This window comes from Furipterus horrens, unplaced genomic scaffold (genome assembly GCF_987537825.1).
Source record: "Furipterus horrens unplaced genomic scaffold, mFurHor1.1.pri manual_scaffold_13, whole genome shotgun sequence".
NCBI classification, from domain to species: domain Eukaryota; kingdom Metazoa; phylum Chordata; class Mammalia; order Chiroptera; family Furipteridae; genus Furipterus; species Furipterus horrens.
In genome coordinates, this window is record NW_028327183.1 from 39148913 (window position 1) to 39176606 (window position 27694).

The window sequence follows — 27694 nt, forward strand, 5'->3', positions numbered from 1 at the left end:
TTTACAGGGAAAGAACAGGACACACTCACCCATTCATGGTCTGAGGGCAAATCCACGCTCCACCCTCTCCAGCTGTGTGGCCTTAGCACACTTCTTGGCCCTCTGTGCCCCTACTTCTTCTATGTGTAGTGCTGAACGGCGTGAGTGCTGGAGTTCAGCAACTTAAATTTAACTCTCCCCACTCCCTTGCTGTGTGGCCTTGGACAAATCACTTAAATTCTCCAGTCCTCTGTCTCCTCATCTGCAGAATGAAAATAATTCAAACAATGTTATAGCATTGTTCAGAGGATTAAATAATCTGTGATGCACTTACAAAATAGTGAGTGCTCAGTAACAGTTATCCACTATTATATTATTCATTTAACAAATATTTACTGAGCACTGACTATGTGTCAGGGCCTGTTCAGGGGCAGTAGGGGTATGACAGTGATTGAAACAGTCAAAAATCCTTTCTGGTTGGATGTTCTAGTTGGGAGGATGGATAATAAACAAGATAAATAAGTAAAACATATAGTATAGTAGCTAGTGATAACATGTTAAAGAGGAAAAAAGTGAGGAGAGAAATATAATGTGTCAGAAGGGTGTCCAAGTTTAGACAAACGTGATCAGAGACAGCCTACCTGAGAAAGTGACATTCATGTAAAGCTCTGAAGGTGAAGGGCTGTGTAGACAGCAGGGGAAGAGCATTCCAGTCAGGGGAACAGCCAGTGCAAAGTTCATGAGGCAGGAGTGAACTTCATGAGTTGGAAGAAGAGCAAAGAGACCAGCTGGAGCGAGGGGTGAGTGGTGGGAGGTGAGGGCAGGAGGTAATGTGGGTAAGTTGTGTGAAGGGTCTTGTGGGCCACAGTGAGGATTCTGGCTTTGACCCTGAGTGAAATGGCACCAGCAGAGTGTTCTGAGCAGAGAAGGGACATGACCAGTCTCAGGTGTTTGCAGGGTCTTTCAGACTGTGTGTGGGGGACAAATTGGAAGAGAGCAGGGAGCCCAGGGTGGAGGCTTTGTCCATGGCAGATGGGAGATAAGGGTAGTCATTTGCTGAGGGTTCCAGAGATAACTGGAGTGTGGAATGTCAGAAATGGGCAAGGACCTGAGCCTTGGGGAGGATGGTAGTGTGGGTCTGGCTTCTGGCTGAGCCCTCCTCTGCCCCCAGGTGGTATCCTACCTGGCTGGCTGTGGCCTCCAGAGTTGCCCCATGCTCCTGGCCAAAGGGTACCCAGACATTGGCTGGAACCCCTGTGGCGGTGAGCGCTACCTGGACTTCCTGCGCTTTGCTGTCTTCGTCAACGGTGAGGCAGGTGGTGGCAGTTGTGGGGTGGGAGGCTGGGGTCATTGGCCAAAGCCTCCCTTGGGTGGCCCACATCTTGACTCACGGGCCTGGCCTGGGCAAGAGGCAGGGTCTGGGCATGAATCCTTGAAGCACTAGGTCCAAGGCTCCCTGGGGAGGGACCCTGAGCTCATGAGGACTCCTGACCCCACGGGAGCCACCAGGTGAGAGCGTAGAGGAGAATGCCAACGTGGTGGTGCGGCTGCTCATCCGCAAGCCTGAGTGCTTTGGGCCAGCCCTGCGGGGCGAGGGCGGCTCGGGACTGCTGGCGGCCATTGAAGAGGCCATTCGCATCTCTGAGGACCCTGCGAGGGATGGCCCAGGTGTCCGCAGGGACCGGAGGCGCGAGCAGTGAGTCTCCCCCTGCCTCCTCAGCAGAACAATCTGCTCTCCTGTGCTCCTTGCTGTCTCCCCTACACCATCCACCTTTCCCTGCAGTTTTGGGGAGGAGCCCCCTGAGGAAAATCGGGTGCACCTGGGACATGCCATCATGTCCTTCTATGCTGCTTTGATTGATCTTCTTGGACGCTGTGCACCAGAGATGCACGTGAGAACCAAAGACAGAGGGTGGGGGTGTGCGTGGCCAGCCTTAAACCTCTTCATTCAGGCATTTGACAACATTGATCCTGGGTTAAGCAATGTTGGGGACACATCAGTGACTAAGACAGACCCAGGTCCCATTCTCCCAGAGCTCCCTGTCCAGTTGGAGGTGGGTGGGAACCAGGCAGTGGGAGTAGAGGTGGTCAAGGCTACAATGGAGATGCACAGGCAGGGGTTAGGGCTGTGTGTATCCCAGAGTTCTCCCCACAAGGAGTTCTGTTTTACCTGCCAGTGGGTCAGGAAGAAAAAGAATGGGGCATGAGTTTCCCAGTGACATGCCCATCTCCTCCATCCAGCTAATCCAAGCAGGCAAGGGCGAGGCCCTGCGGATCCGTGCCATCCTGCGCTCCCTCGTGCCCCTGGATGACCTCGTGGGCATCATTAGCCTGCCACTGCAGATCCCCACCCTGGGCAAAGGTTTGAGGGGGCAGGACTGAGCAAGGGAATGATGACGGGGACAGTGGGTCTGTAGGGCATCCTTGACTCCCTGTGTCCTTGCCTGCAGATGGGACTTTGGTACAACCAAAGATGTCAGCATCCTTTGTACCAGACCACAAGGCATCCATGGTGCTCTTCCTGGACCGTGTGTATGGCATCGAGAACCAGGACTTCTTGCTGCATGTGCTGGATGTGGGATTCTTGCCTGACATGAGGGCAGCTGCCTCGTTGGACACGGTGAGCAGCCTGGCCACCCTCCCTACCTCCAGAGAGGGAATAGTGCGTTCTGAAACTGTGTACATATCCTGAGCCTCCCTCCCCCACCATCAAGATGGAAAGCAAAAACCAAGAAAAATCCTGAGTTCTGGGAAAGGGGAGGTGGAAATCTCCAGCACCTCATGGGGCTCAGCACCATGGAGATACATAGACCTGTGCACAACAACAACACTAATTACAGAAGGTGACAAGGCCAAGTAAGATGAGGACAGAACTGACCCCTGGTTTGGCCAGATGGAGGTCACTGATGATCTTGACAAGCAGTTTTAGTAAGGTGGTGGGGCAAAAGCCTTACTGGAGGTGAGCTATGGAGGGGGGCCAGTGAGTGTTAACAGTCTTTACACAAGTTGGTGACAAAGGAAGCACAGGAATGGTGATGTGCTGGAGGGGTGCCCTTGGTGAAAATAAGGCTCTTCTTAAGATGGGAGAAATAACTGTTGGCCATTAACTGGGAAAAGGAACACATTTGAATCTATAACCATCAGCTTGTCAGAAATATGAGTGAAAAAGAAATATAAAGGCAGAGGGACAAGTTAACTGACACCACCAGGAAGCAACCCAGTCAAAGCCAAAATGTAGGAAATTCCACTGGACCAGTGAATGACCTAGTTTCTTCGGCAAATAAATAACATTAAAAGCAGGGAGGAAAAGGGACAGTTACAGATGAAAAGACCTAAGAGACCCGTCAGCTAAATATAGTATGTTGGCCTTCCTGAGGCCCTGATCCAAACAATCTCAGCTAAATGCAAAGCAACTTTTGAGACAATTGAAGAACACGTGAATATTAAGACCGCAGAATATTAATTCTGCGAGGTGTGAAAATGGCAGCATGGAATGTTAAATAGAAGTACTTGTCTGAATGGAGATACATATTTAAGTATCTTTGGGTAAAATTGTATATGGCTGGGGGTTGCATGAAAATATCATAGGCAAAAAGATGGGGTTAGAGAAAATAAACATGCAGAAAGTGGAAACTGCAGAATGCTCTAATCTGGATTATGAAGGATCATTAATTGGCTTCTCCACTTTTGTGTGTGTTTGAAAATTAGCACAGTCTTAAGTAATAAGGGAGTACAGACTAAGGGAGCAGGTTTGGAAGAAAGATCAGAAGCCTGGGTCATTTGCTCCGAGTTGTCCAGCGCGAGTGCTAGGGCAACCCCAGAAGCCAGCTGCGGACCTGATGTCCCGACTCTGTGCCCCAGGCCGCTTTCAGCACCACGGAGATGGCGCTGGCGCTGAACAGATACCTGTGCCTGGCGGTGCTCCCGCTCATCACCAAGTGTGCGCCACTCTTTGCGGGAACCGAGCACCGCGCCATCATGGTGGACTCCATGCTCCACACGGTGTACCGCCTGTCCCGCGGCCGCTCGCTCACGAAGGCACAGCGTGACGTCATCGAGGACTGCCTCATGGCTCTCTGCAGGTGGGGCGGGAGCTGGGCGTGGGCCGGCGGTGGGGTTGGGTGGGGTGGGCCTCAGGGAGAGAGCCCACCGCCTTCTGAATGTTCCTGCAGGTACATTCGCCCATCCATGCTGCAGCACCTGCTGCGGCGCCTGGTGTTCGACGTTCCCATTCTTAATGAGTTCGCCAAGATGCCGCTCAAGGTGAGGGCAGGCTCTTTTTAGCGCGCTAATTTCCATGCCCCGCCCACCCGCTTACTCCTCCCTCGGACAATGGGGTTCATTTGTATCAGCAGACCCCAGGGCAGTTAAACTGCAAATGTGAGGCCATTCTTTAGTAGTCTCATTTGCACACTGGAATTCCCAGGATATTCACTTTGCGTCATTGGTGCTTCTAACACTTTAATTAGCATTTCATTTGCCTAACAGTGAGCCAGCCCGCACATAAATTTAATATATATTTTCATGGGCACACCACTTTTCCTAATTAGCATGCTTATTTTCATGCCCAGACCACCAGCCTTCTATTATCCAAATGAGTATATCTGAATAAACAGTACCACAGCTATTCCAAATATTTGCCTACTGTCTCTCCTATCATTTTTTTATTTGCATGAGAATTTTCATAAGGAGATACTTTCAACTCAGATATCTTGATTTTTTTTTGCATAATGCATTTAAATCATCCGCTATTTCAAATTTGCATATTAGATGTGGAGCCCCTCTTCCTAATTACCATATATTTGTATGAGGTGCTGCTTATGTTTATATTCAGCATGATAATTTACATGAGACCAAACCAGTGCATCCATATGCTCTACTTGCAGATTAATATTACATGATTATTTGTGTAAAGCAATACCAGACAAATCTAGCTTTTGTTTAAGGTGCACTCTGACTCTAAATTAGAATTCTATATTTGCATAATAAACTGTCCAGGACCACTCCCCAATAAGCATATCATTCTCCTTATTAGCATACATTTACATAACCCACACTCCATAATAGAAAAGCACTGGCAGCCCTGGGCCTCCCAGGACTTTCATTTACCTGCCAACCGCTTTTGCCCCTCTGATTGGCATGTCCTCTTCTTGCTCCCACCAGCTCCTCACCAACCACTATGAGCGCTGTTGGAAGTACTACTGCCTGCCCACGGGCTGGGCCAATTTCGGCATCACCTCGGAGGAAGAGCTACACCTCACAAGGAAACTCTTCTGGGGCATTTTTGATTCACTGGCTCACAAGGTCTGGGCAACCAGGGACCCTGAAAGGAACCTGTTTGGAGAGATTGAGGTCCAAAGATGAGATTCAGAATGAAATCCCCAAATGTGGGGTTCAGGGATGGAGGTTGCTTTGCAGGTTTGGATTGGAGAGAATCTGAGTTGGATCTCTGGCTTGGGGGTTATGGAAGGAAGAGGGGGTGGGCCTCTCATTTGGGGCTTTGGAGAAGGTAACATAGGATAGTTTGAGGGTCCAGATGGGGCTGAGGTTTGGGTTTCAAGAGGGACCACAGTCCATGTTTGTGGGCTCAGGGAGGAGGGTGGCTGATGGAAATGGTAAGTTTGAGCTCAAGGAACTGCAGGCTCAGCCAGGCCTGCCATGACGTCCCCCTCCCTGGCATCCCCAGAAGTATGACGCAGAGCTGTATCGCATAGCAATGCCTTGTCTGTGCGCCATCGCAGGGGCCCTGCCCCCCGACTACGTAGATGCTTCATACTCATCCAAGGCTGAGAAAAAGGCTACGGTGGATGCTGAAGGCAACTTTGATCCTCGGCCTGTGGAGACCCTCAAGTGAGGCCTAGGGGCAGGAAAGGGCGGGACCTGGAGGGGAGAGAAGGAAAATGTGACTGTCACAGATGGAAGGAGGGGCCAGTCCCCAGCATCTGCTGACCCTATCCCCCCTAATAGCGTGATCATCCCAGAGAAGCTGGACTCCTTCATTAACAAGTTTGCGGAGTACACTCATGAGAAGTGGGCCTTCGACAAGGTTGGCATCCGAGTCCTCCCCTCCCCAGGTTCCCCTGCCCTGCCAGCCTTCTTCATAACCCCAGCTTTCCTGAGAGAAAGCCCCTTAACTCTCCCTGAGACTCACAGCCTCCTCTGAAGCCCTCGTCCCTCCAGGGTTCTCTCTCTGTGTCCCCCAAGCTGCTGTCTACCCTTCATCTTGCTTCTACCCTCAGCTCTGTAGTGACACTGCCTCTACCTGTCCCATTTTCACCTCCAGATCCAGAACAACTGGTCCTATGGGGAGAACGTAGATGAGGAACTGAAGACCCACCCCATGCTGAGGCCCTACAAGACCTTCTCAGAGAAGGTGACCAAGCCTTGGGGCCCAATGTCAAGGGTCCAAAATGAAACCTCCAAATTTGGAGGTTCAGGGAGAAGTGAGTCTGCTTCATGGGCTCTGATCTAGCTAGATCCCCCTCCATGGACTGTGCCTTTCCTTGAACTTGGTTGTTTCCTCTAGACCCAGGACTTCTAGTGTTCCTCCTGAAGAGTCAGCCTGGGTTTGATTCCTTGACCATACTTAACTTCTCTGACTCTTGTGTGTAAGATGAGACAATGAGAGTTTGTTCGGGGGGCTCTGTTACAGAGCAGGGAAGAGATCTGGGTTCAAATCTGACTGGACCACTTCCGAGCTGCCTGCTGGGGGCTTGGCCCTTCTTGGGACACTGGAAGCCAGGGAGGCTGAGCCAGGGTCTCCTACCTCCATCTCCTTCTCACCCCATTCCACCAACTCCCCACCTCCTGTCAAACCTAGGACAAAGAGATTTACCGCTGGCCCATCAAGGAGTCCTTGAAGGCTATGATTGCCTGGGAATGGACCATAGAGAAGGCCAGGGAGGGTGAGGAGGAGAAGACTGAGAAGAAAAAAACGCGGAAGATCTCCCAAAGTGCCCAGGTTGAGGCGGGACGGGGTGGTGGCAGGGTCATTAGGGGGTGGTGAGCCGCTAGAATAAGGGGCTGGAACAGGAGTGGCTGGGGCCAGGCAGGAGGTGGGGTCAGGGGAAGGAGGAAGGCCAGAAGTGGGGTGCAGGAGGCGGTACAGAGATCCAGAAAAGGAGAAAGCATAAATCTGAAGAACTGGAAAGGGCAGAGGAGAGAGGAGAGAGGAGAGAGGATGGCTGAGACAGGGCCTTAAGGAGATGGCGCAGAAAAGGGGTCTAGGGTCAGGTGAGGGCCATAGATTGGGTTGGGGCCTGGGCTCCTGCTAACTCATTAAGCCCATCATCTCTCTTTTGTCCTCCCAGACCTATGATCCGAGAGAGGGCTACAACCCCCAACCTCCCGACCTCAGTGGAGTTACCCTGTCCCGGGAGCTGCAGGTGAGACCCCAACCCTTTATTTGGGAGCATGGAGGGGTCTGTTGGGGTAGGAGAGGACATCTTCTGAATCTGGGCCTTGATTCTCCGAACCCACTCCCAGGCTATGGCAGAACAACTGGCGGAAAATTACCACAACACCTGGGGGCGGAAGAAGAAGCAGGAACTGGAGGTCAAGGGTGAGGGTGCCCATCTGACCCCCACACAGACCATGCTTCTCCGCGGTCCCCTAGTCATAGGCTCTGGAATCAAAAGGGCCTATGGTAGAGTTATGTGACTTTCACTTTCAACAGTCGCTTTTACCCCCTTGAACCTTTGTTTTTGCGTTTGTACAGTGGGATAATAGCATTTAGTACCACAGGGTTGTGGAGAGGCTGTGATAAGCATCGGAAAGCAATGTTTTGGTTATTCTTACCTCTGTCTCTAGTACTATAATTATAATAGCCTTCAACTGCAGGAACCACTTCAGTGAGAGTGGCGTGGGCCCCTCCCAGCCCCCTGATTTCTGGTCTGTGCCACCCTAGGTGGTGGGACCCACCCCCTGCTGGTCCCCTATGACACGCTCACGGCCAAGGAGAAGGCTCGAGATCGAGAGAAGGCCCAGGAGCTGCTGAAGTTCCTGCAGATGAACGGCTATGCGGTCACCAGGTAGGAGAGCTGGGAGCCAGACCTAGGAGCAGCTGGGAACCGGGGCAGAATGCATAGGACAGCAGCTGGGGGAAGTGAGGCCAGGGTAGGAGAGGCACGGCCAACTAGGCGAGAAGCCTAAAAGGAGGACGCTAACAGGGTGGGGCCTGGAGAGCAAGGGAGTGGCCTGGAGAGTGGGGGTGGAGCCAGAGTGGGGAAAAGGTTAAGAGTATGGGGCCTGGGAAAAAGAAGCGGGCCCAGTCTAGGGAGGAGCGGAGAGCTCCAGGGACTAGAGATGAGGCAGAAGCAGGGCCTGGGGGAGCAAAGTAGGATCTAGTGAAGGATGGGAGACAGGGCGTTTTGCATCTGGGCAACTTTCTCCCACCCCTCCACGCAGAGGCCTTAAGGACATGGAGCTGGATACATCTTCCATAGAGAAACGGTTTGCCTTTGGCTTCCTGCAACAGTTGCTGCGCTGGATGGACATTTCTCAGGAGTTTATTGCCCACCTGGGTGCGAAGAAGTCCCTCCCTGATAACTACCCTATCTGGGACCCAGGTCACACATGTCTCCTTCCTCCCTTATCTAGTGACTGCCAGACAGTGTTCTAGGTGTTGAGAATAAGCAGTGAACAAGACAAAGATCCCTGTCCTGGATTCAGACAGTTAATGTCAGATATAACTGAATCACTTCATGTGCTAGAAGGTGGTTAGTGTTACGGGAAAAAGAATACACTAGAGCCAACTAAGGAGTGTGGAGATGGGAATATTCCGGGTAGACCTTGAAGGAGCTTGGGAGGTGGGCCATGTGGACATCTGGGGAGAGTATTCCAGGTAGAGGAACAGCCAGTGCAAAGGCTCTGAGAGGTCCTTGCTTTGGATATTAGGCCTGTGTCGCTGAGCAGAGTGGCTGAGGGGGAGAGTGAGAGGAAATGGGGTCAGAGAGGGGATGGGCAGTTCATGGACTGGCTTCTTAAATGTATGTAGAGCTCACATTTATCTCAAAGTTTAATATTAGAATTTTTTAGGGGTCTTCATTTAGAAGTTTGGCGATGTTTTTGTGATGAGAAATATGCCATAGGAACTTAACTCTCGTTTGTGTCAATTAGCCTATAGCCAGATTGGTTTCCTTATACTCGTACATTATTTTGCTTCAAGTCTCAGTTTCCAAGAACCTACAGAGATGTTAAGTGGAACTTACTCCATACAGACCTCCTAGTGAGAGGAGATGGTTCAAGGGGTTTTTTCCCAATGCCAAGACACAGCAAGTGTACAATAATTGGAGTCAGCATTATTATCTCAATAGTATTATTACTATCACCATTATTATTGTTTGAAATTGATTTCCATTTTAAAATGACCAATATTGACTAGTTTCATTTGGTTCATCAATCGTTGTTCCAAATTTACTGTGCCAGGTATTGATGTCCAGGTAGAAAATGGCTTGTGATGGGAGAGGAAGACGATGTTCCATGGCCTTACCCCATCCCAGTTCATCCTCCTCCCTGCTCTCAGCTTCAAGAAAGGTTTGATCAAGGAGTTAGGACAGCAGTTAGGTAGGAGAGAGAGGTTTATCTCAAAGCCAACGAAGTGACTTCTTGTGAAGAATTTATCTCCCACCCTGGCTGGTGTGGCTCAGTGGATTGAGCGCTGGCCTGCGAACCAAAGGGTCACTGGTTCAATTCCCAGTCAGGGCACATGCCTGGGTTGTGGGCCAGGGTCCCTGTTGGGGGTGTGGGAGAGGCAACCAATGGATGTTTCTCTCACACACTAGTGTCTGTCTACCTTTTTGCCTCTCTTCCCCTCTCTCTAAAAAATAAATAAAATCTTTTAAAAATATTTTTTAAACTTTTTAAAAGATTTATCTCCCATCATATCCTAACTCTGTCCCATCAGAATACCCTGAGTTCCCTAGCCTTGAACTCAACATGACCCCTATTTCCCACCCCTTTCCATACCACCAGAGGCTGTGGTCAGCAGTGGACGAGTAGAAAAGTCCCCGCATGAACAGGAGATTAAATTCTTTGCCAAGGTGAGAGATGGGCTCAGAAGCTGAGAACTGGGTGGGCTCTTCCCACCCTTCACTCAGTCACACTCACCCCCCCCCCACTCCAGATCCTGCTCCCTTTGATCAACCAGTACTTCACCAACCACTGCCTGTATTTCCTGTCGACACCAGCCAAAGTGCTGGGCAGTGGTGGCCATGCCTCCAATAAGGAGAAGGAAATGATCACCAGGTGGGCTGCCCTGTGACCTCTGACCCAGTCCCCTGACCTCACAGCATTGTAATCCTGGACCTTACACTCCCACCTTGAACTTTAGGGGCTATGTCCTGGGTGCTAGGCACTGACCAACTCTACCTGCAGGAGCAATTAAAGGGCTGACCAACTGTTCTGGTGTGCCTGGGACTGAGGGGTTTCCCAGGACATGAGACTTTCGGGCAAACTGGGATGAATTGGCCGCCCTGTCAGAAAGGCAGACCAGCCTCCCCAACCACCAACCAGCATGCCAGTTATTGCCTATGACTTTCAAGCTCACTCATCTCTCTGCCCCTCCCCACCCCTCTTGTCTCCTTCCTTTTCTTCCCCTCCATCCTACCTCCTCCTGGCTCTGTCTTCTGTCCCTCTCTCCGTATCTCTGCCTCTAATTGTGTCACCACTGCCCTTGTCCCCTTGGTGTCCTTGTGCCCTGTTTTCCCTGTGCTTCTGCTTCTTTCTCTATCTTCAGCCTCTTCTGCAAGCTTGCCGCTCTTGTCCGTCACCGAGTCTCTCTCTTTGGTAAGTAACTCTGCTCCTGAGCTCTTCTTCTTTTTTTTAGAGAGAGAGGGGAAGGGAGGGAGAGAGACAGGGAGAGAAACATTGCTGTGGGAAAGCAATACATCAGTCAGTTGCCTCTCGCATGCCTCCAACTGGGAACCTGGCCCGCAGCCCAAGCATGTGCCCTGACTGAGATTCGAACCAGCAACTTTTCAGTTTACAGGTCGGCATTCAATATACTGAGCCACACCAGCCAGGGCTTGAGTTCTTCTTAATCTTTTCTCTCTTCCCTCATTACCAACCTCACCCTGAAGAAATATGGCCCAGGTTCATGCCTTAATTTGAGTAACCTTTACAGTGTTCTTTGCCTGGACCCTACATGGACTGGGTAGACCTGGGTACAGAGCAGTGACTGGGACAGTCCTGGGCTTCACCCTCATGGAGCCCCCAGGCCCCAGGATATTGGGGGGGGGGGTCAGACTCATAATCAGACAGTGAGGGTCTGAAGGGTCAGGGCTGGGATGGAGGAGGGTCAGGGCCTGGGTGGAAAAGAACAGGGACCTATGGGAGGCTGGCTAGGGGTGGCAAGAGATCATGTGGGGTAGAAGTAAAGGGAGGTACTGTCTTGTAGTCCTTCCTTCATCCAAGCTCATCTTCCTCCCTCAGGGACAGATGCCCCAGCTGTGGTCAACTGTCTTCACATCCTGGCACGCTCCCTGGATGCCAGGTAGGGCTAGAGGTTGTGGTGCCCAACTCCTAGGTTCTCCAAAATCTAAACTTTTGGTTTCTAGAACTGGGGTGCCCCTACTTCCCTCCTAGAACGGTGATGAAGTCAGGCCCTGAGATTGTGAAGGCTGGCCTCCGTTCCTTCTTTGAGAGTGCCTCAGAAGACATTGAGAAGATGGTGGAGAACCTGCGTCTAGGCAAAGTGTCACAGGCACGCACGCAGGTGAAGGGCGTGGGCCAGAACCTCACCTACACCACCGTGGCCCTGCTGCCTGTCCTCACCACCCTCTTCCAGCACATCGCCCAGCACCAGTTTGGAGATGATGTCATCTGTAAGGGCTCCTGACCCCAAGGGCAGGGGTCGGGGGTGGGGGGGTCAGTTCAGCCAACACCACCCATCCCTGTGTTTCTGATAGACTCCTCCGCCATTTAAGTGTTTTTATTGAGTGGATTTATTGCCATAAGCAAAGTGTGCATTCAGTAAATTAGTAGGTAATAGAGTGAGTTAATTAGGATATGAGTTCAGCAGCTCTCTCAAAAGAGTCTAAATCACCATAGCTTAAGCAAGATAGAAGTATATTTCTGTCTCACATAACAGTCTACTTGTAAGTGTGTCTTAATGTCAGAATCCCAGGTTCCCTCCTTTTTGTTGCTCTGCCATCTCTGAAATATTGTCTTTATCCATGTGGTTCAAGATAGCACATCATTACATCCTCATTCTAGCCACTAAGTGAGGAGAAAAAGCAAAGAGGAGGGTACCTCAATTTTTTAAAAGGAGCAGTCTATAAGTGGTCCACATCACTCCTGCTTACCTCTGTCCCATTGGCCAGAGCTTAGCATGTGGTCCATGTTGCGGCAAAGAGGCTGGGAAAGTAGCCTTTATTCTGGAAGGCTGTGTGTCAAGCTAAATATTGAAGGTCTATCATTAAGAAGAGAAGTAGAGAAAGAAGGTAAGAACAGGGGCTAGAAGTCAATTATCAGGGTCTGCTGCGTTTGTTCTACCAAATGACACCTCACTTGGGATCTTGTGACAGAGAACATACATCCTGTTGTGTAACATACTGTTGTTTAGAGAAATAAGTACCCAGTGGGGTGTCATGACGTTGTATGTCCAGGTACTCAGAGTGCCTTATGAGATGTGGCCCGGGCCGTGGGGAGTGGGGGAGGGACAGGAAGTGTGGGTGGCTGAGGCGTTTAGGAGGCTGAGGAGATGGGCTGTGGAGGTGAGTGTTCAATGTGAGGTCCAAGGCCCTGGGAGGACCTTGCGGAAGTGGGGCCTCCCTGAGACAGACTGGGGAGATTCCAAGGTCAGGTTAGCACTCAGTGGTTGTGAGCAGCCCACTTGTGGGATGCCCAAGGGCAGCATCCAGAATGGACTGCAGGGCTGACAGGCCGTGGGGACTGGGAGATAGCAGAGCCAGGTCCCATGCCGCTGTTTATTTGAAATTAGAACCTGGTGATAAAAGTAAGAACAGTAGCAGTTGGATGAGGTTTTCCCCCTATTCCAACATTTATTTGAAAATATTAACAATACACAGAAAAGTCAAAGGAAGAGAAGTGTTAAGAGCTTGCGCCATTTGGTTTGTCTATCACGTAATGTGTGAAAAGATCTGCAGACTTTGGAACTGTTGAATGTGATTGCACGCATAGTGATATCTCATCCCTAAATATTCATCTTCCACCTCCTAAATAAGAACCTTCTCTCATGTAATCACAATATCAGTCTTGCCCCCAACCTGATTATATTTAAGTTTTCCTATTACCCTCAAGATGCCTTTGATTTTTTTTTTTTTAATTCAAAATCCAGTGAAGTTTATCTCATGGCTTTGTACTCTCTTTTCAATTTAGAACAGTCCCCCTGCCCTCTTCTTACCTTGTGACATTTGTGAAGTTGATGAGATTTTTAACCTAACCTTCTGAGAAGGATATGTGGATAACCTAAAATCGCAGCCAGGACTGCATGTTTCTTTGCATTTTTCTGGAGAGAGTATCTGTCAGTATCCTCAAATAGGACAACAAAGAAACCTTTTCTGAGTGTCTGCCGTGTGCCTTGCTTTAATTGCTTTCCAAGTATTAACATCATTTTATCCTCACAACCCCCATGTGGAAGATACTATAATTATCCCCATTCTACAGATAGGAAAATGAGCCAAGAGAGTGGTACTTGCTCACATCACAAAACTGGTAAATGGCAGGCAGCTCTTACCCACAATTTGGATACAAGGGAGGGGATTTGGGGGGACTGGCATGATGGGCATATCCTCGGCCCTTGTTTCTCTCAGTGGATGACGTCCAGGTCTCATGCTACCGAACTCTGTGCAGTATCTACTCCTTGGGAACAACCAGAAACTCTTACGTGGAAAAGTAAGGAGGATCAGCCATAGTTTGGGGCTTGGGTGGGCACCATTGGGGCTCAGGGAGGGGAAGGTGCAAGAGAAGATGGGGGTGTGTGAAAAGCAGGGGACATGTTCAAAGTCTTCAAAAGACAGATATCGTGGCAGCTGAAGTTCCCCAAAGTGGCCACATGAGGGCACCCAGGGGAAGGCCAGCAAAGGAAGTGGAGGCCAAGCGCGCGGGGGGAGAAGCAAGTGGGCACCAGGCACTTGGGGGCCAGGATGTCAGGTTATTCTCTGATGTGGAACCAGCCTGCCCTAGCAAGGGGCCGGCAAAAACCAGGGCAGCACACAGGAGCCGTAGCAAGCATGGGGGCACAGGGGAGGGCTCCGGCAATGCCTGTGTGGTCTCTCCTGAGCCAGGATCACAGGTGGAGCAAGAGGGCACTCAGGAAGCCCAAGGAGAAGACTACATCTGTGCCTACTGATGAGCAGCAGATCTGCTCCGAAGGGTTCTGGGGAAAGCCACTTCTGTGGAAGCTGGGGCTGGGACCCAGGTCTGGGCAGAGGAGGACATGGGGTTAATGAGTTCCCTCTTCTAGGCTGCGGCCTGCCCTCGGGGAGTGCCTGGCCTGCCTGGCAGCAGCTATGCCTGTGGCATTCCTGGAGCCTCAGCTGAATGAGTATAATGCCTGCTCAGTGTACACGACCAAGTCTCCCCGGGAGCGGGCCAGTAAGTTGTGAGGGGCTAGGGCAGCTGCCAGGGTCCCATTCTACCCAGCATAGGGCCCAGGGCAGAGCCCACTTTGGGGGCAGTGTGACCCAATCTGGGCTCTAAGGGGCTGAGGATTCCCCAGCTTGGGGGTGCTCCAGAATGGGAAATCCCAGGGTTTGTGGGGACCCTGGTATGTGGTGTGGACACTGAGGTCTGAGGGTGATGAGTTGGCATGCCTTGACCCCTCCCTGCACCCCAGTCTTGGGGCTCCCCAACAGCGTGGAGGAGATGTGCCCTGACATCCCGGTGCTGGAGCGGCTCATGGCAGACATCGGGGGGCTGGCCGAGTCAGGAGCCCGCTACACAGAGATGCCACATGTCATTGAGATCACGCTGCCCATGTTATGCAGCTACCTGCCCCGCTGGTGGGAGCGTGGGCCTGAGGCACCCCCACCTGCTCTGCCTGCTGGGGCCCTCCCACCCTGCACAGCTGTCACCTCTGACCACCTCAACTCCCTGTTGGGGAACATCCTGCGAATCATCGTCAACAACCTGGGCATTGACGAGGCCTCGTGGATGAAGCGGCTTGCTGGTGGGCCTGGGGGGGCAGCTTCTGAGGGCTGGGGCCCTTTGATCTAATGGTCTGAGAGGGAGATCCTAAGGTCCATCATCTCCTGGGAGCCGTAAGGAGTCAGAGTCTTGGTTTTCTCAGGATCAACAGTCAGGGATCATCACAAGGGGTCAGAATCTCAGGCTCAGAGGGTCTCGGCTGGATGGATGGGGTCCAGGGAGTCCTCTAGACTGGATTCTGAATTTCTGGAGCCTTGGAGTGGGTTAGGTCAGGGTCTAGGAGTTGGGTCAGAAGCCTGCGTTCCTTATGCAAATGGTCAGAGAATAAGGTCCCTGATGAGGATGAGGTTGTAGGCCAGAGGTCAAGAAATTAGTGTTTGAAGGGCTGGGATTCCTGGTTAGAAGTTCTGTGTCAGGAATTGGTTCAAACTAGACATTGGAACTGGGATTGGAGGCCAGGGTCAGAGGTCAGAGGCCAGAAGCTGAGATAAGAAACCGGAGGTCAGAAGTCACATAGTGAGGAAGGGTCTGGGTAGAGACCAGGTCAGAGGTTAAAGACTGGGGTGAGAGGTCATAGGGTAAGATTTCAAGTAAGGACTTAGTTGGGCTCAGAGGTCAGGGACATGTGTTAGGCTGGGATCACATGTTCAGGTTAGGGGTTATTGTTGAGATCAGGATTCAGGGGCTATGTCAGAGGTCAGGGCCCAAGGTCAAGAGGGGATTAGAGATAGATGCTGGGGTCAGAGGCTAGGGTCAGGCTCGGGTCAATGATAGCTGCTAGGTCAGAGGTACAGGTCAGGAATCATGGGATGGGAACAGAGATCAGGGGTGGGATCAGAAGTCATAGGTCAAATGCTGGAGTTAGAGGATGTCCAGCAGTAAGTGTCCCCTATTTGCTCCTGCAGTGTTTGCCCAGCCCATTGTGAGCCGGGCCAGGCCAGAGCTCCTGCGTTCACACTTCATCCCGACCATTGCGCGGCTGCGCAAGCGGGCGGGGAAGGTGGTGGCCGAGGAGGAGCAGCTGCGCCTGGAAGCCAAGGCGGAAGCTGAGGAGGGTGAACTCCTGGTGCGGGATGAGTTCTCTGTGCTCTGCCGGGACCTGTATGCCCTCTATCCACTGCTCATCCGCTATGTGGACAACAACAGGTCAGCACATCCCCAGCCACACCCCCCCAACACTCCAGCCTGACCTCTGGCTTTCCTGAACCCCATTTGACCTCTTGCCTTCTGACTTGGATAAACTCCTTGCAATTCTGCTTTCAACCCCATTGCTCCTGGGCCGACAAAATCCAATCCACTGAATTTGTTCCCCTCCTGCTGCTTTGCACCTCTTGAATCTGAGCCCTTGTTTGGTTACAATGGCAGCCATAAGGAGCCCTGTTTTTCCTTCCTGCACTGGGCCTCCAGGCTTGGGTATATGAGCTGTCTGATATTTGTGCAGTGAAATCCAATCATCAGGCCTTCCTCTGTCATTGGGAGAAGAAAGAAAGATAGTCCAGACGTGGCCAGCCTAATTTTCCTCAGAAACATAGATCTTATTTTTTTTTAATGTTTATTTTTTATTTTTAGAGAGAGGGAAAAGGAGGGAGGAAGAGGGAGAGAAACAGCAATGTGTGGTTGCCTTTTGCGCACCCCAGATGGAGTGCCCAGGCATGTGCCCTGACTGGGAATTGAACCAGCGATCCTTTGCTTTGCAGGCCGATGCCCAATCCACTGAGCCACACCAGCCAGGGCAAAACATAGATCTTTAATAAAAGGGCAAGTGTAGATATCAACCAACTGCTAACATCTCCCTAAACTCAGGAACAGTTTAAAGAGTTATTAATTCCTAGGTGCAGCCTAATCCAGGGATAGCAAATGAATTTCAACTCTAGTTCCATCCTGATTGAAAAAGATTTTAGGGTTACACAGGGTATTGTAAGGAAGCCCTGTCTATCATGTGAGTAAAAAAAGGAAGTGGTGGTATGCATGCTGGGGACATCCTTGCACATCCATCTTCGTGCTCACCAGTGGCTATTGGGTGAAGTAGATTCCTAGGAGTGGGAATGCTGGGTCAAAGAATTTGAACTAGTACATTGTGGTATATTCACACAGAGGAATACTACATGACAACGAAAATGAATGAAATCACAACACACAATATGGAAAAATGTCACAAACGTCAGGTTGAATGAAAGAAGCCAGGAAAGTAAAAAATAGAGTACATATCATATCATCTGTTGATGTAACATTCAAGAACAGACAAAAATAACTCATGGTCTATAAGTCAAAATAAGGGTCATTTTTCAAGATGAAGGAAGTAGGTGTGACTGGGAGGGACACAAAGGTAGGTCAGGAGACTGGAAATGTTCTATTTCTTGACTTGGGTGGTGGTTATACAAGTGTGCTTACTTTGTGATAATTCATCAAGTTGACCCTTTATATGTACATTTTCAATTTAAAACTTGGAGAAAGAAAATTGTAAAGGAATGGTCATTTAAAAATTTAAGTCATCTTAATGGCCAGATTCCCTAGAAAACTCCACCCTTTATCTTCCCCTCCAAGATCTCTGGTGTGGCCCCCTCTCCTGGGTGTCCCACCCCCATCCGTCAGCAGCCCCTTCTCTGATACCCAGGGCACATTGGCTGACGGAGCCCAATCCCAATGCTGAGGAGCTGTTCAGAATGGTGGGCGAGATCTTCATCTACTGGTGCAAGTCCCACGTGAGTCCCTGCCCACTCTGCTCTCCTCTTCATATCCAAGAAACTGCTGCCCCGCCATGCCCTCCCGCACCCAGTCTGATCCCTGGTACGGCCTCTGATTTCAGAACTTTAAGCGTGAGGAGCAGAATTTCGTGGTTCAGAATGAGATTAACAATATGTCATTTCTGACTGCTGACAACAAGAGCAAAATGGCCAAGGTGGGTGCTTTGCTCTGGGAGATAGCCTTAGGAGGGAGGGAATATCCCCTCAGAGCTTCCTACCTGCCCCCTCCTCATCCAGCCAGCTGCCCTGTCCTGGCCACATTCCCTGCTGCCCTCATAGCTTTGTCCTCTCCCATCTTGTATTTCCTTCCTCATATCCCCATTATCCCATGTCCCCCTATCTTTTCCCCTTATACTTCCCAGAATTGCCCTCTTCAGGGTTCTAAAGGACAAACCCGCCCACCCTGAGTCAAGATCTGGGAGTGCCCTGTTAGGGGATGCATGTCTGGTGGGGCCTAGAAGCTGGGTCAGGCCCACCTGGAGTTGGGCCTGGGGTTCTCTGAGGGACTGGGGTAACCCTTCTTGTCTCTGTCTGCCATCTGATGAAGCAGGCGGGAGATACACAGGTCAGCCCCTTGTCTGGAACCTTCCGCATGGCTCTTGGCTAATACCCTCTTCCCCCAAAACCCCAGCCTCTGTCCGCCTTCCAGAAAACCCCTGTCCCTGCTCCCCACCCTCATCCTTGGCTCCCAACTACCATTCTCTTCTCCCCCTCCTCCTTGCCCCCAACCATGCATTCCCTTCCCAACCCTCTGCTTTGAGCAATTTCACTTTTTTAAAACCTTTGTTTTAAAAACATTTAAAAAGACCACTTCTCAGTTTTCCCCAAAGCATCGTGGGCTGAGGTCGTGAGGAATGGGAATGTGGGCGGGACAGGCACGCGCATGGCGGGTTTAAGGCTTGGGCTCTGGAATTAGACAGACTTCAGTTAGAATCCTGACTCTGGCAATTGGCTGTGTGACCTCGGTCAACAGTCTTATCCTTTTGAGCCTCTGCTGGCATTTGGCCAGTGCCCCCCCTGGCCCAGGGCTCTGCGAGGACTCAGATGCTGCATGTATGGCCTCCATATTGTAAGCCAGTGTGGACATGGCTCTGGCCAAAGCTTGCCACCGGGGCTTGTCATTGGCATGACTTGGGTGGCCCTGATCACAGGTCTGCACCTAAGGCTTCAGAACATGGCTGTGGGACTCCCTTCCCTGTGTTTCTGTCCCCAGATCTTTCTGGATCTCTCTAGCATCTTTTGTCTTCCTGCATCCTTGTCCATCTCAGTCTCTCAGTGTCAGTCTTTCTCTTCCAACTTCTCTCATCTCTTGAGACTCTGCATCTTGATTTCACTCTTGGGAACTTAGTCTTGAGATATGAAGTGTGGGGTTGTGCGTGTTGTTGTGTGTGTGGGGGGTCATACTTGGTATTCTTAGGGAATTCTGGAAGAAGACCGGTAGAGGCATTGGGAGGAATCTGTAAGGGTTTGAGATAGAAGTTGGAAATTTGGGATAGATGTTTGGTTCTGGGAAGGTAAGGGCTGGGTGTCTGAAGTGAAAGATCAGCAAGGTGTGGGGTGGAAACTGAGGCAGGCTCTGAGATCAGCTTGGGGAGGGAGTGCTGGCTGGAGTGTGGACAATGGCTGTGGGAGGAGGGGCCAGGCATGAGGCTGGGCTGGGACTCAGGCTGGTGCTGAGCCCCATGTCCCCACAGTCCAGTGGCTCTGACCAGGAGCGTACCAAGAAGAAGCGCCGGGGGGACCGGTACTCTGTGCAGACATCACTGATTGTGGCTACACTCAAGAAGATGCTGCCCATCGGCCTGAACATGTGTGCACCCACTGACCAGGACCTCATCGCACTGGCCAAGACCCGCTACGCCCTGGTGCCTGCCCAGCCCCATTCTAGGAACATGCCAGGGTCCCACCCAACATTCCACTGAGCCCCCAAGACCCCAGGATCCCACTTGGGAGCCCTCCCTTGGGACCTTAATGAATCCTTCCCCAGGATCCTGAGGACTCACTGGGCCCCCGAGGATGCCCTGAGCCTTCCCCAGGATAATAAGGACCCCACTTGGGAAACTGCCAGAGCCCTGGAACCTAAGGACTTTACCTGGGACCCTGCTAAGACCCTCTCAGATCCTTCCTTCACAAGCCTTTCACCAACTGCTGGGGTGACAGGCCTAAAAGGACAACACTGAGCCTTCAGGGATCCTTCTGAACACCCTCCCCCAGAACCATGTCAAACTTGTTATGACCCTGAGGACCCACCCAAGACACCACTAGCCCCCCTGAAACTCCTCTGAGCCCTCCACCAGGACCTCCCAGAACCCCTTGGGACCCAGTGAGCCCCTCATGATCCCACTGGCCCTCCCCTGAATCTCTGGGTCCCCACTGAGCTCTCCATCTTGCCACCTCTTTCCCTCAGGACCCTGCTGACCCCTCGCTCTGACACCCAACTGAGCCCCCCAAAGTTGGGACCCAGTGAGCACCCTGTGACTTAAGTAGCCCTGCAGGATCTCAATGGTCCCTTCCCCATGACCACTCACAATCCTCTGAGGTCTCAAGAACCCTGGGGATCAATTGAGCCTACCCCTGAAGCCCCTTAGGCCTTCTGGGACTCCAAGGAGGCCTCCCAGGACCCCACTTACTTGTTGTATGGAATAACACCCTCCCCTCCCTGATCCTACTCAGCCTCAAGGACTCTTAAGAAGCCCTCTGAGGACCCTGACCCAAGACTCCTAGACCCTCCCCCCAGGACCCTACTAAGCACCCTTATAATTTACTACCCCCCGCTGACCTCCCCTGGTATCACAAGCACCCCCTTTACCAGAACCCTAAAGGCTCCTTCCCTCAGGACCTCAAGCGCCTCCTAGGATCTTCTGAGTCCTGCCAAGACCCCAAAGAACTCTCTAGGGCCCTTCTGACCCCTTAACTTGGTCCTTGAGGAACCCCCATCCTACTGACCCCTCCTTTGGCCTCTGTGTAAACCCCACCAATGACTTGGTTGATCTTCCTGAATCCCCCATGACCTCTGCTGTTCTGGCTATTTTCCTTATAACCCCCTTCACCACCTCTGATCTTCAAAAATTCCCTGCCCATATCCACTTACCTGCAGCCCCACTCTGACCCTCTTCTGACTTCTGATCATCCCTCTGTGGCCTTATTTGACCTTCGAGGATATCCTCGTGTCACCCCCTGTCTCCCTCACACCTCCACGTGGCCCCTCTAATCCTTACTGTCTCTTCAAGGTGCCTCTGTGGCCTTTAGGACTCCCAGTGTGATCGCTCCTGATCTCTGGTTCCTTGCGGGTTTCTTCTGAGATCCTCCCCACACAAGACTCCCAACAGCTGCTGGGGTGACAGGCCTAGAAGGGAAAGTGTTGGGGGTCCAGGAGGACTTTGAGCCCTCGAGAGTGACACAGCCTGGCCATGTTTCCCCAGAAAGACACAGATGAGGAGGTCCGGGAATTTCTGCAAAACAACCTTCACCTTCAGGGAAAGGTACAACTCCTTAATCTGCATCTGGGCACATCGGGATAATGGAAACAATAAGAGCCAACATTTAAGCACTTCCTATGTACCAAGCATCAAAAGAAGGACCTAAACTTGTACTCCCCACTGAATCCTGAGAGCACTGAAAGGGGGTGTGGCAGCCACGCTGCACACAAGGCCATTCCCCACTCCCACCCCTCCAGATGCGGCGCCCAGGGAGGGCGTTGCGGGCAGGGTGGGGGCCCTCACGCCTGCCAGCTGTTCTTTCTCTTCTCAGGTGGAAGGATCCCCTTCTCTGCGCTGGCAGATGGCCCTGTACCGGGGCCTCCCGGGCCGCGAGGAGGACGCGGACGACCCTGAAAAGATCGTGCGCAGAGTCCAAGAAGTGTCTGCAGTGCTCTACCACCTGGAACAGGTGGGCGGGGCCGGCGGCGCCTTAGGGCTGAGCGGTCAAAGCTGTAGCCTCCAGGCCGGGCAAGGGACGGGCCCTAAATTTGTAGGCGGAGCCTACGGGTGACTGGGGCAAGGAGCGGGCCTTGGGTCTGTGAGTGGAGCTTAGAATGGAAACTTGGATCTGTGCTCAATCTTGGGCCCAGGATAGAACTCTGGGTCTAGTAGTTAGGCCTGACAGAGACTACTTGACTCTGTTGACAGGGCCTTAGAAGTGGGGCGGGGCCTGAATAGAGGGCCTAGGAGAGAAATTTCGGTCTAGGAGCAGTGACCAGATTAGAACTTTGCCTGTCAGTGGAACCAAGGTGTTTCTTCGGCCCCGTAAGTCGGGCCTGAATTTGGGCTTGGGCACAGATAGGCAGTTTCATTCGGCCTCAAAGTGGGAATCGGGCCAGGGACAGATTCTGGGGACATGACAGATTGTCCCGCCCCCAGACTGAGCACCCTTTCAAGTCCAAGAAGGCTGTGTGGCACAAGCTCTTGTCCAAGCAGCGCCGGAGGGCAGTCGTTGCCTGTTTCCGCATGACACCCCTGTACAACCTGCCCACGTAAGACACCTAGGGAGGAGGGCGGCTAAAGGGGCCTCAGAGAAAGTGCGACTGGGAATATGGGAGGATAGAGTGCCAATATGATGGGCTCTTGAGGAATGATTGGGGGAGGTGGATTTGTGGGAGGTTAGAGGAGGCATTAGGGGAGTAGGTCCCACTGTCACCCCACACCTTTCCCTTGCAGACACCGGGCATCCAACATGTTCCTGGAGAGCTACAAGGCCACATGGATCCTGACTGAAGACCACAGTTTTGAGGACCGCATGATAGATGACCTTTCAGTGAGTTGGAGTCTGCCAGGGAATGTGGGGACAGAGCTCGATAGGGCTGGGGCTGAGGCCACCTGTTGCACACCTCCAGGGGTTGCCCTTCACATTGAGGGGTATGAGAAAGGTGACCCCTGGCTTGGGCAGAACCAGGGGAGGGTGCAGGATGTGGGGCATGTGAGAGAAAAAAATCCGACCCATCAGGGCTATGGGGCAGACAGAAGAAGACTCTAGGACCCCCTTTCCCAAGCCCCACCCCTCCCTCTAGAAAGCTGGGAAGAAGGAGGAGGAAGAGGAAGAAGTGGAGGAAAAGAAGCCAGACCCTCTGCACCAGCTGGTCCTGCACTTTAGCCGCACTGCCCTAACTGAAAAGAGGTGAGGACCCTTCCTAGGTCTTGGAAAAAGAATCCACCACTTCCCTGCTCTCAGAAACCTCCCTGTTATTCAAGAGAGACCATCTGTGTCCTAGGAGAGCCCCAAGGCTGATCTTTTAATGTCACTTTACTAGGACAAGTAGGGCCACCATACCATGTACCATTATGTAGGCTGAGCACGTCACAAGGGCATCTCCTCTGAAGGGTTCACATCACAGGCAATATTAATTTCGACTTTTCTAGAAGAAAGCATCTTGCTCAAACAATTCAGTATATTACAGGAACACATCAGTGTAAATTTTTAACAGAAGGCAGTGTGGAAGGGGGACCTTTTTCTAAGTCACACAAAGGCATCATATGGGCTAATGGCAGTCTTGGGAATAACAGTAATGGTGCTGCTGCTTATAACAAATGACATTTATTGAGTGCTTATTATGTGTCAGGCACATGTTAAGCACTTGACATCTATATTTTCTTACCTAATCCTCATGCTATGAGATAGATTGAATTATCAACTCATTTTTGTGAACAAGGAAATGATGGCACAAGGATTTATTTTTCTCACATAACATGAAGTCAGAAGGCAGAGTCCAGGGCTGGGCAGTGACACAATGACAGTTACAGGGTTATTCAGGCTGACAGGCGTGCTCAGCCATTCTGCACTGCCATTCTGAGCTTTTGTCTTGTGGTTACAAGATGGATACTGAACTTCTGAATATGACCACATGCCAGGAAGAAAGAAGGGGAGAAAATTTTTTTCCTCTAAGCAAGACCAAGATCTTTTTATCCAAAAAGAGAAGCCCTCCTTGGTGGGCCTCTGCACATATCTCATTGGCCAGAATTCTAACATCAGGCCACTACTAGCTGCAGAGGAAGCTGGGAAGTTGAGTGTCCTGGGAAAGCAATGACTCTGCAGTTAGACTATCCAGGTTTGAAACCTAATAGAAGCTGTGTGACCTTGGCCAAGAAGGACCTTTGTGCCTCATTTCCTCATTGGTAAAATGAAGCTAGTAATACATCTACCTAATATGGTTATTGTGAGGATATATATATCTCTGCATATATATATATATATATATATATATATATATATATATATATATCTGCACATATATGTGTGTGTGTGTGTGTGTACTTATATATATCCTCATATATATATATACATACATATATATACACACACACACATATATACTTAGAACAGGGAATAACAGTGTAAACATAGTAGGTCTTGGCCATTACTACTACTACTACTAGTATTATTATTATTATTATTTTATTTATTTATTTTTTAAGGAGACCCAAGGACAAAGTGTTTGGTCATAGTTGTCAAGTTAAGCCAACAGGTGGCAAGATGGACCCAGAAACCCCAGACTTCCATCACACCATTTTAGCCACTCCTGTAGAAAGGGAGCAATTCTACCAATAGCTCCAGCAAAATTCCCCAGATGAGTTCCATTGGGCCAGTCTGGATCACATGACCATCTCTGAGCTGTTATATGGCTCAACCTTCATCACAGGCCCACGCTGGCAAATGACAGTTTACCCTGCATGAACCACACAGGCTGAGCATGGGGAGGGGTGGCTTTCTGAAGGATAATTGGAAACTGCTATAAGATTGGGGTCCTGACTCTCTGATTACTTCCTCAGCAAACTGGATGAGGATTACCTATACATGGCGTATGCTGATATCATGGCAAAGGTGAGGTCCTGTCCCAATCCAGGGCAGGTCCCCTTCTCAGCTGCAATACCTGTCCACTGAAAGGGCTGAGGGTGGACTGAGGTATCTCCTCCATTCCCCATCTCCCCTAACTTGGTGCCCATCCCCAGAGCTGCCACCTGGAGGAAGGAGGGGAGAATGGCGAAACTGAAGAAGAGGTCGAGGCTTCATTTGAGGTAGGTGGGATCAGGAGGTCCTGGAGGAAAGGGATGGGGGCCCCTGACTTCAGTAATCCTCATTCATTCAGCATGGATTCACAGAGCAGTGCTCTGGGCCAGGCCCTGTGCTCAGTGACATTGGGGACACAGCAGTGACCAAGTCAGTCCACTGGGGAGGCAGATGCATCAACCAGACTGTTACAGCAGAGTATTTACGGTTGTGATGAGGGAAGCTCAGGCAGGGGGATTAGGGCCCGGGAAGCCAGAGCAGCTCAGGAGACTGTGGGGGAAATTCAGGGAACTGTGGCAGCCCAGGCAAGGTGCCTGACTGAGCCAGGGCGTAAGGGTGGCAGGGAAGACTTCTCGGAGGAGGGGATATCTGAGCAGGAGTATGCCAGTTGAGGAAAAGGAGAAAGGTATTCCAGGTAAGGGAAACATCATTTACAAAGGCCACACAGTGAGAAAGAGCTAGTAAACATGCAATTAACTCATCCATTCATCATTAAGGCAATCAGCAAGCATTTCCCTGAGTTTCTTAACCTTTTTTGTGCCAGGGTTCCTTTTGCTATCTGGTAAAGCCTTTCTCAGAATTATGTTTTTAAATGTATAAAGTGAGTTCATAACAGAGGAAATAAGCATATTTAAATACTTATCAAAATATTGTTTTAGAAATTTGTGATACATTAATATTTGTACTTCTTGATGAATATATCAAATAAGATCTAACAGTGGGTCCAATAGCTACTATAAGTGATAAGTAGTGATGAGTATAAACAATATTTTTGAGATGTCTACAAAAATGTGACATGGAAACATCTGTGATTCTTACTGGTGACACAGCCATGGGTCCTGCTAATATCGCTATGTTTTATGGCCTCATCCGTAATGGGAGGAAATGCTACCTTTCAGTTAGAAGGTGGTAAACATAAAGATATAACTCTTTTCCTCATTGAAGTTCACAGACTTCCTGGATTTTATCCATTGACTCCTTGGAGATCTCTGAACCCAGGTTAAGATCGTGCCACGCTGAGACCTGCACTAGGTGCAAGACAAATCAGACTTCAGTCCCAAAGGATAGAGGGCGTTTATGAGTTGAAGGAATGAGCCAGTGGGTGTGGCTGGAGCAGGGAGCAGAGGGGTGAAGGACCCGGCTATAAGGGGAAAAGGCTGGCTGGTGAGCTTGGACTCACTCAGCCTCATGGGCCCGCCTCTGCCCCAGGAGAAAGAGATGGAGAAGCAGAGGCTTCTGTACCAGCAGGCGCGGCTGCACAACCGAGGGGCCGCAGAGATGGTGCTGCAGATGATCAGTGCCTGCAAAGGTGCCCTCCACAAAGCATCCAGCTCCTGAGCACACTCATCCTGTCTTCCCTCTCCCCAACCCACCCATTTCCTATGGACCCAGTGGCACACTCTCCCACCCCTGCATGCCTGTGGTTCGCACACACATCCCAGCCCTTGCATGTTCCACTTGCCTTGCGATTTCTTACTATCCTTCAGTCCCGATCATCCCTGCACACTCCTACAACTGTCTCCTACATCCCCTGCGATGGCTGTTTCCTGGTGGATGGAGAACATCACTCCCAAACTGAGTGGACCATCTTTTGTCCCCTGCCCTTCCAGGAGAGACAGGAGCCATGGTGTCCTCCACCCTGAAGTTGGGCATCTCCATACTAAATGGGGGCAATGCTGATGTGCAGCAGGTAACAGGCAAAGGGACTTGGGAGGGGGGCTATGAGGGATGGGAGGTTCCTGTGTGACTCCCATTTCCCCCTGCTCTGCCACCTCCTCTGCAGAAAATGTTGGATTATCTAAAGGACAAGAAGGAAGTTGGTTTCTTCCAGAGTATCCAGGCGCTGATGCAGACATGCAGGTAGGCTGTAGGAAATATCTTTTAGTGAAGCTGTTTGGTGCAGCTGTGCCCCAACTCCTGCTACCACTTCCAGTTCTAGTTCTGCTCTCTTGGTTCCAGAAACAGAGACCCATTCAAACTAGCTCAAATGACAGGCAGTTTATTATAAGAATTCATGTGCAACAGTAAGGAAGGGAAAATGCTGCCATTATGGATCCAGGGAGCTGGAACCGGAAGGTTGCTGAGAACTCAGGGTACACACCCAGCAGCAGGGAATCCATGTTCTCTCTGATGACCCCTATTAATGTGACTCTCCTCTCACTGATGACTGGCTTTCTCTGACCCTCTGGAGCTTTTGCTAATTGATGGTTTCTTTATCCTCCTGATTTCAACTTGTACATATTTCATCCTTGCCTCACATTACTTCATAGCTTCCACCACATAGCTTCTGCCAGCTCCTAGTTTCTGCTTCCTCTTGAGCTCTGCTCATTCATGGTTTCCCATGGCTCTCCACTTGCCACCACTGGGGGCTGAAAGACCCTGGAACAGGACCTCAGCACATCCTCCCATCTTTCCTTTCTTCCCCTCAGTGTCCTGGATCTCAACGCGTTCGAGAGACAGAACAAGGCAGAAGGGCTGGGCATGGTGAACGAAGACGGAACCGGTGAGGCCCTCTCTTGGGCTTCCCTCTCCATGGGATTTCTTCTTCCTACAGGATCTGCCCCCTCCCCCAACACCGCCCAAGACACCTCTCCAAGGGCATTCCCAGACTCATCTCCCTCCCCTGTTCCATACAGTGGTCCCCAGTTCTGCTCCCCCCATTCCTCCAGGGTCTCCCTCCACATGTCCCCACCCCTGGGTATCCTTGTGCCCTATGTTCTCTCACCCACCACCATATGGACCCTGCCCTCCACAAGCCCCAAGTCTCCTGCCCTGGTTGCTGTTCTCTCATTAATGTCCCTAATCCAGGTTAATCAAGTCTCCTCTTTGCCGTGTTGTGACGTGTTTAACCGTTCTGCTGATCC

At 51.0% G+C, this 27694-nt stretch overlaps 1 protein-coding gene across 4 annotated transcripts in view; it reads left to right on the top strand.

Annotated features, from left to right (window-relative positions):
• The window catches only part of RYR1 (ryanodine receptor 1), a 111559-nt gene that overhangs the window by 45448 nt on the left and 38417 nt on the right, over positions 1 to 27694 (top strand). For 2 of the 4 annotated variants that reach the window (XM_090260891.1, XM_090260893.1), the window contains exons 43-82: positions 1151 to 1286; positions 1489 to 1675; positions 1763 to 1871; positions 2221 to 2341; positions 2430 to 2599; positions 3841 to 4061; positions 4152 to 4242; positions 5143 to 5283; positions 5666 to 5829; positions 5947 to 6025; positions 6263 to 6352; positions 6800 to 6940; positions 7290 to 7364; positions 7465 to 7540; positions 7886 to 8009; positions 8386 to 8501; positions 9952 to 10019; positions 10103 to 10224; positions 10715 to 10764; positions 11410 to 11470; positions 11563 to 11801; positions 13752 to 13833; positions 14405 to 14535; positions 14777 to 15109; positions 15993 to 16233; positions 17702 to 17789; positions 17894 to 17986; positions 18382 to 18396; positions 19526 to 19696; positions 21254 to 21313; positions 21582 to 21719; positions 22190 to 22302; positions 22487 to 22583; positions 22837 to 22943; positions 24593 to 24644; positions 24773 to 24838; positions 26040 to 26139; positions 26441 to 26520; positions 26614 to 26690; positions 27260 to 27333. In XM_090260891.1, the coding sequence (XP_090117017.1) occupies positions 1151 to 1286; positions 1489 to 1675; positions 1763 to 1871; positions 2221 to 2341; positions 2430 to 2599; positions 3841 to 4061; positions 4152 to 4242; positions 5143 to 5283; positions 5666 to 5829; positions 5947 to 6025; positions 6263 to 6352; positions 6800 to 6940; positions 7290 to 7364; positions 7465 to 7540; positions 7886 to 8009; positions 8386 to 8501; positions 9952 to 10019; positions 10103 to 10224; positions 10715 to 10764; positions 11410 to 11470; positions 11563 to 11801; positions 13752 to 13833; positions 14405 to 14535; positions 14777 to 15109; positions 15993 to 16233; positions 17702 to 17789; positions 17894 to 17986; positions 18382 to 18396; positions 19526 to 19696; positions 21254 to 21313; positions 21582 to 21719; positions 22190 to 22302; positions 22487 to 22583; positions 22837 to 22943; positions 24593 to 24644; positions 24773 to 24838; positions 26040 to 26139; positions 26441 to 26520; positions 26614 to 26690; positions 27260 to 27333 (4699 nt within the window). The remainder of the gene's footprint in view (positions 1 to 1150; positions 1287 to 1488; positions 1676 to 1762; positions 1872 to 2220; positions 2342 to 2429; positions 2600 to 3840; positions 4062 to 4151; positions 4243 to 5142; positions 5284 to 5665; positions 5830 to 5946; positions 6026 to 6262; positions 6353 to 6799; positions 6941 to 7289; positions 7365 to 7464; positions 7541 to 7885; positions 8010 to 8385; positions 8502 to 9951; positions 10020 to 10102; positions 10225 to 10714; positions 10765 to 11409; positions 11471 to 11562; positions 11802 to 13751; positions 13834 to 14404; positions 14536 to 14776; positions 15110 to 15992; positions 16234 to 17701; positions 17790 to 17893; positions 17987 to 18381; positions 18397 to 19525; positions 19697 to 21253; positions 21314 to 21581; positions 21720 to 22189; positions 22303 to 22486; positions 22584 to 22836; positions 22944 to 24592; positions 24645 to 24772; positions 24839 to 26039; positions 26140 to 26440; positions 26521 to 26613; positions 26691 to 27259; positions 27334 to 27694) is intronic. The other 2 variants (XM_090260892.1, XM_090260895.1) reach the window with 1 other exon arrangement.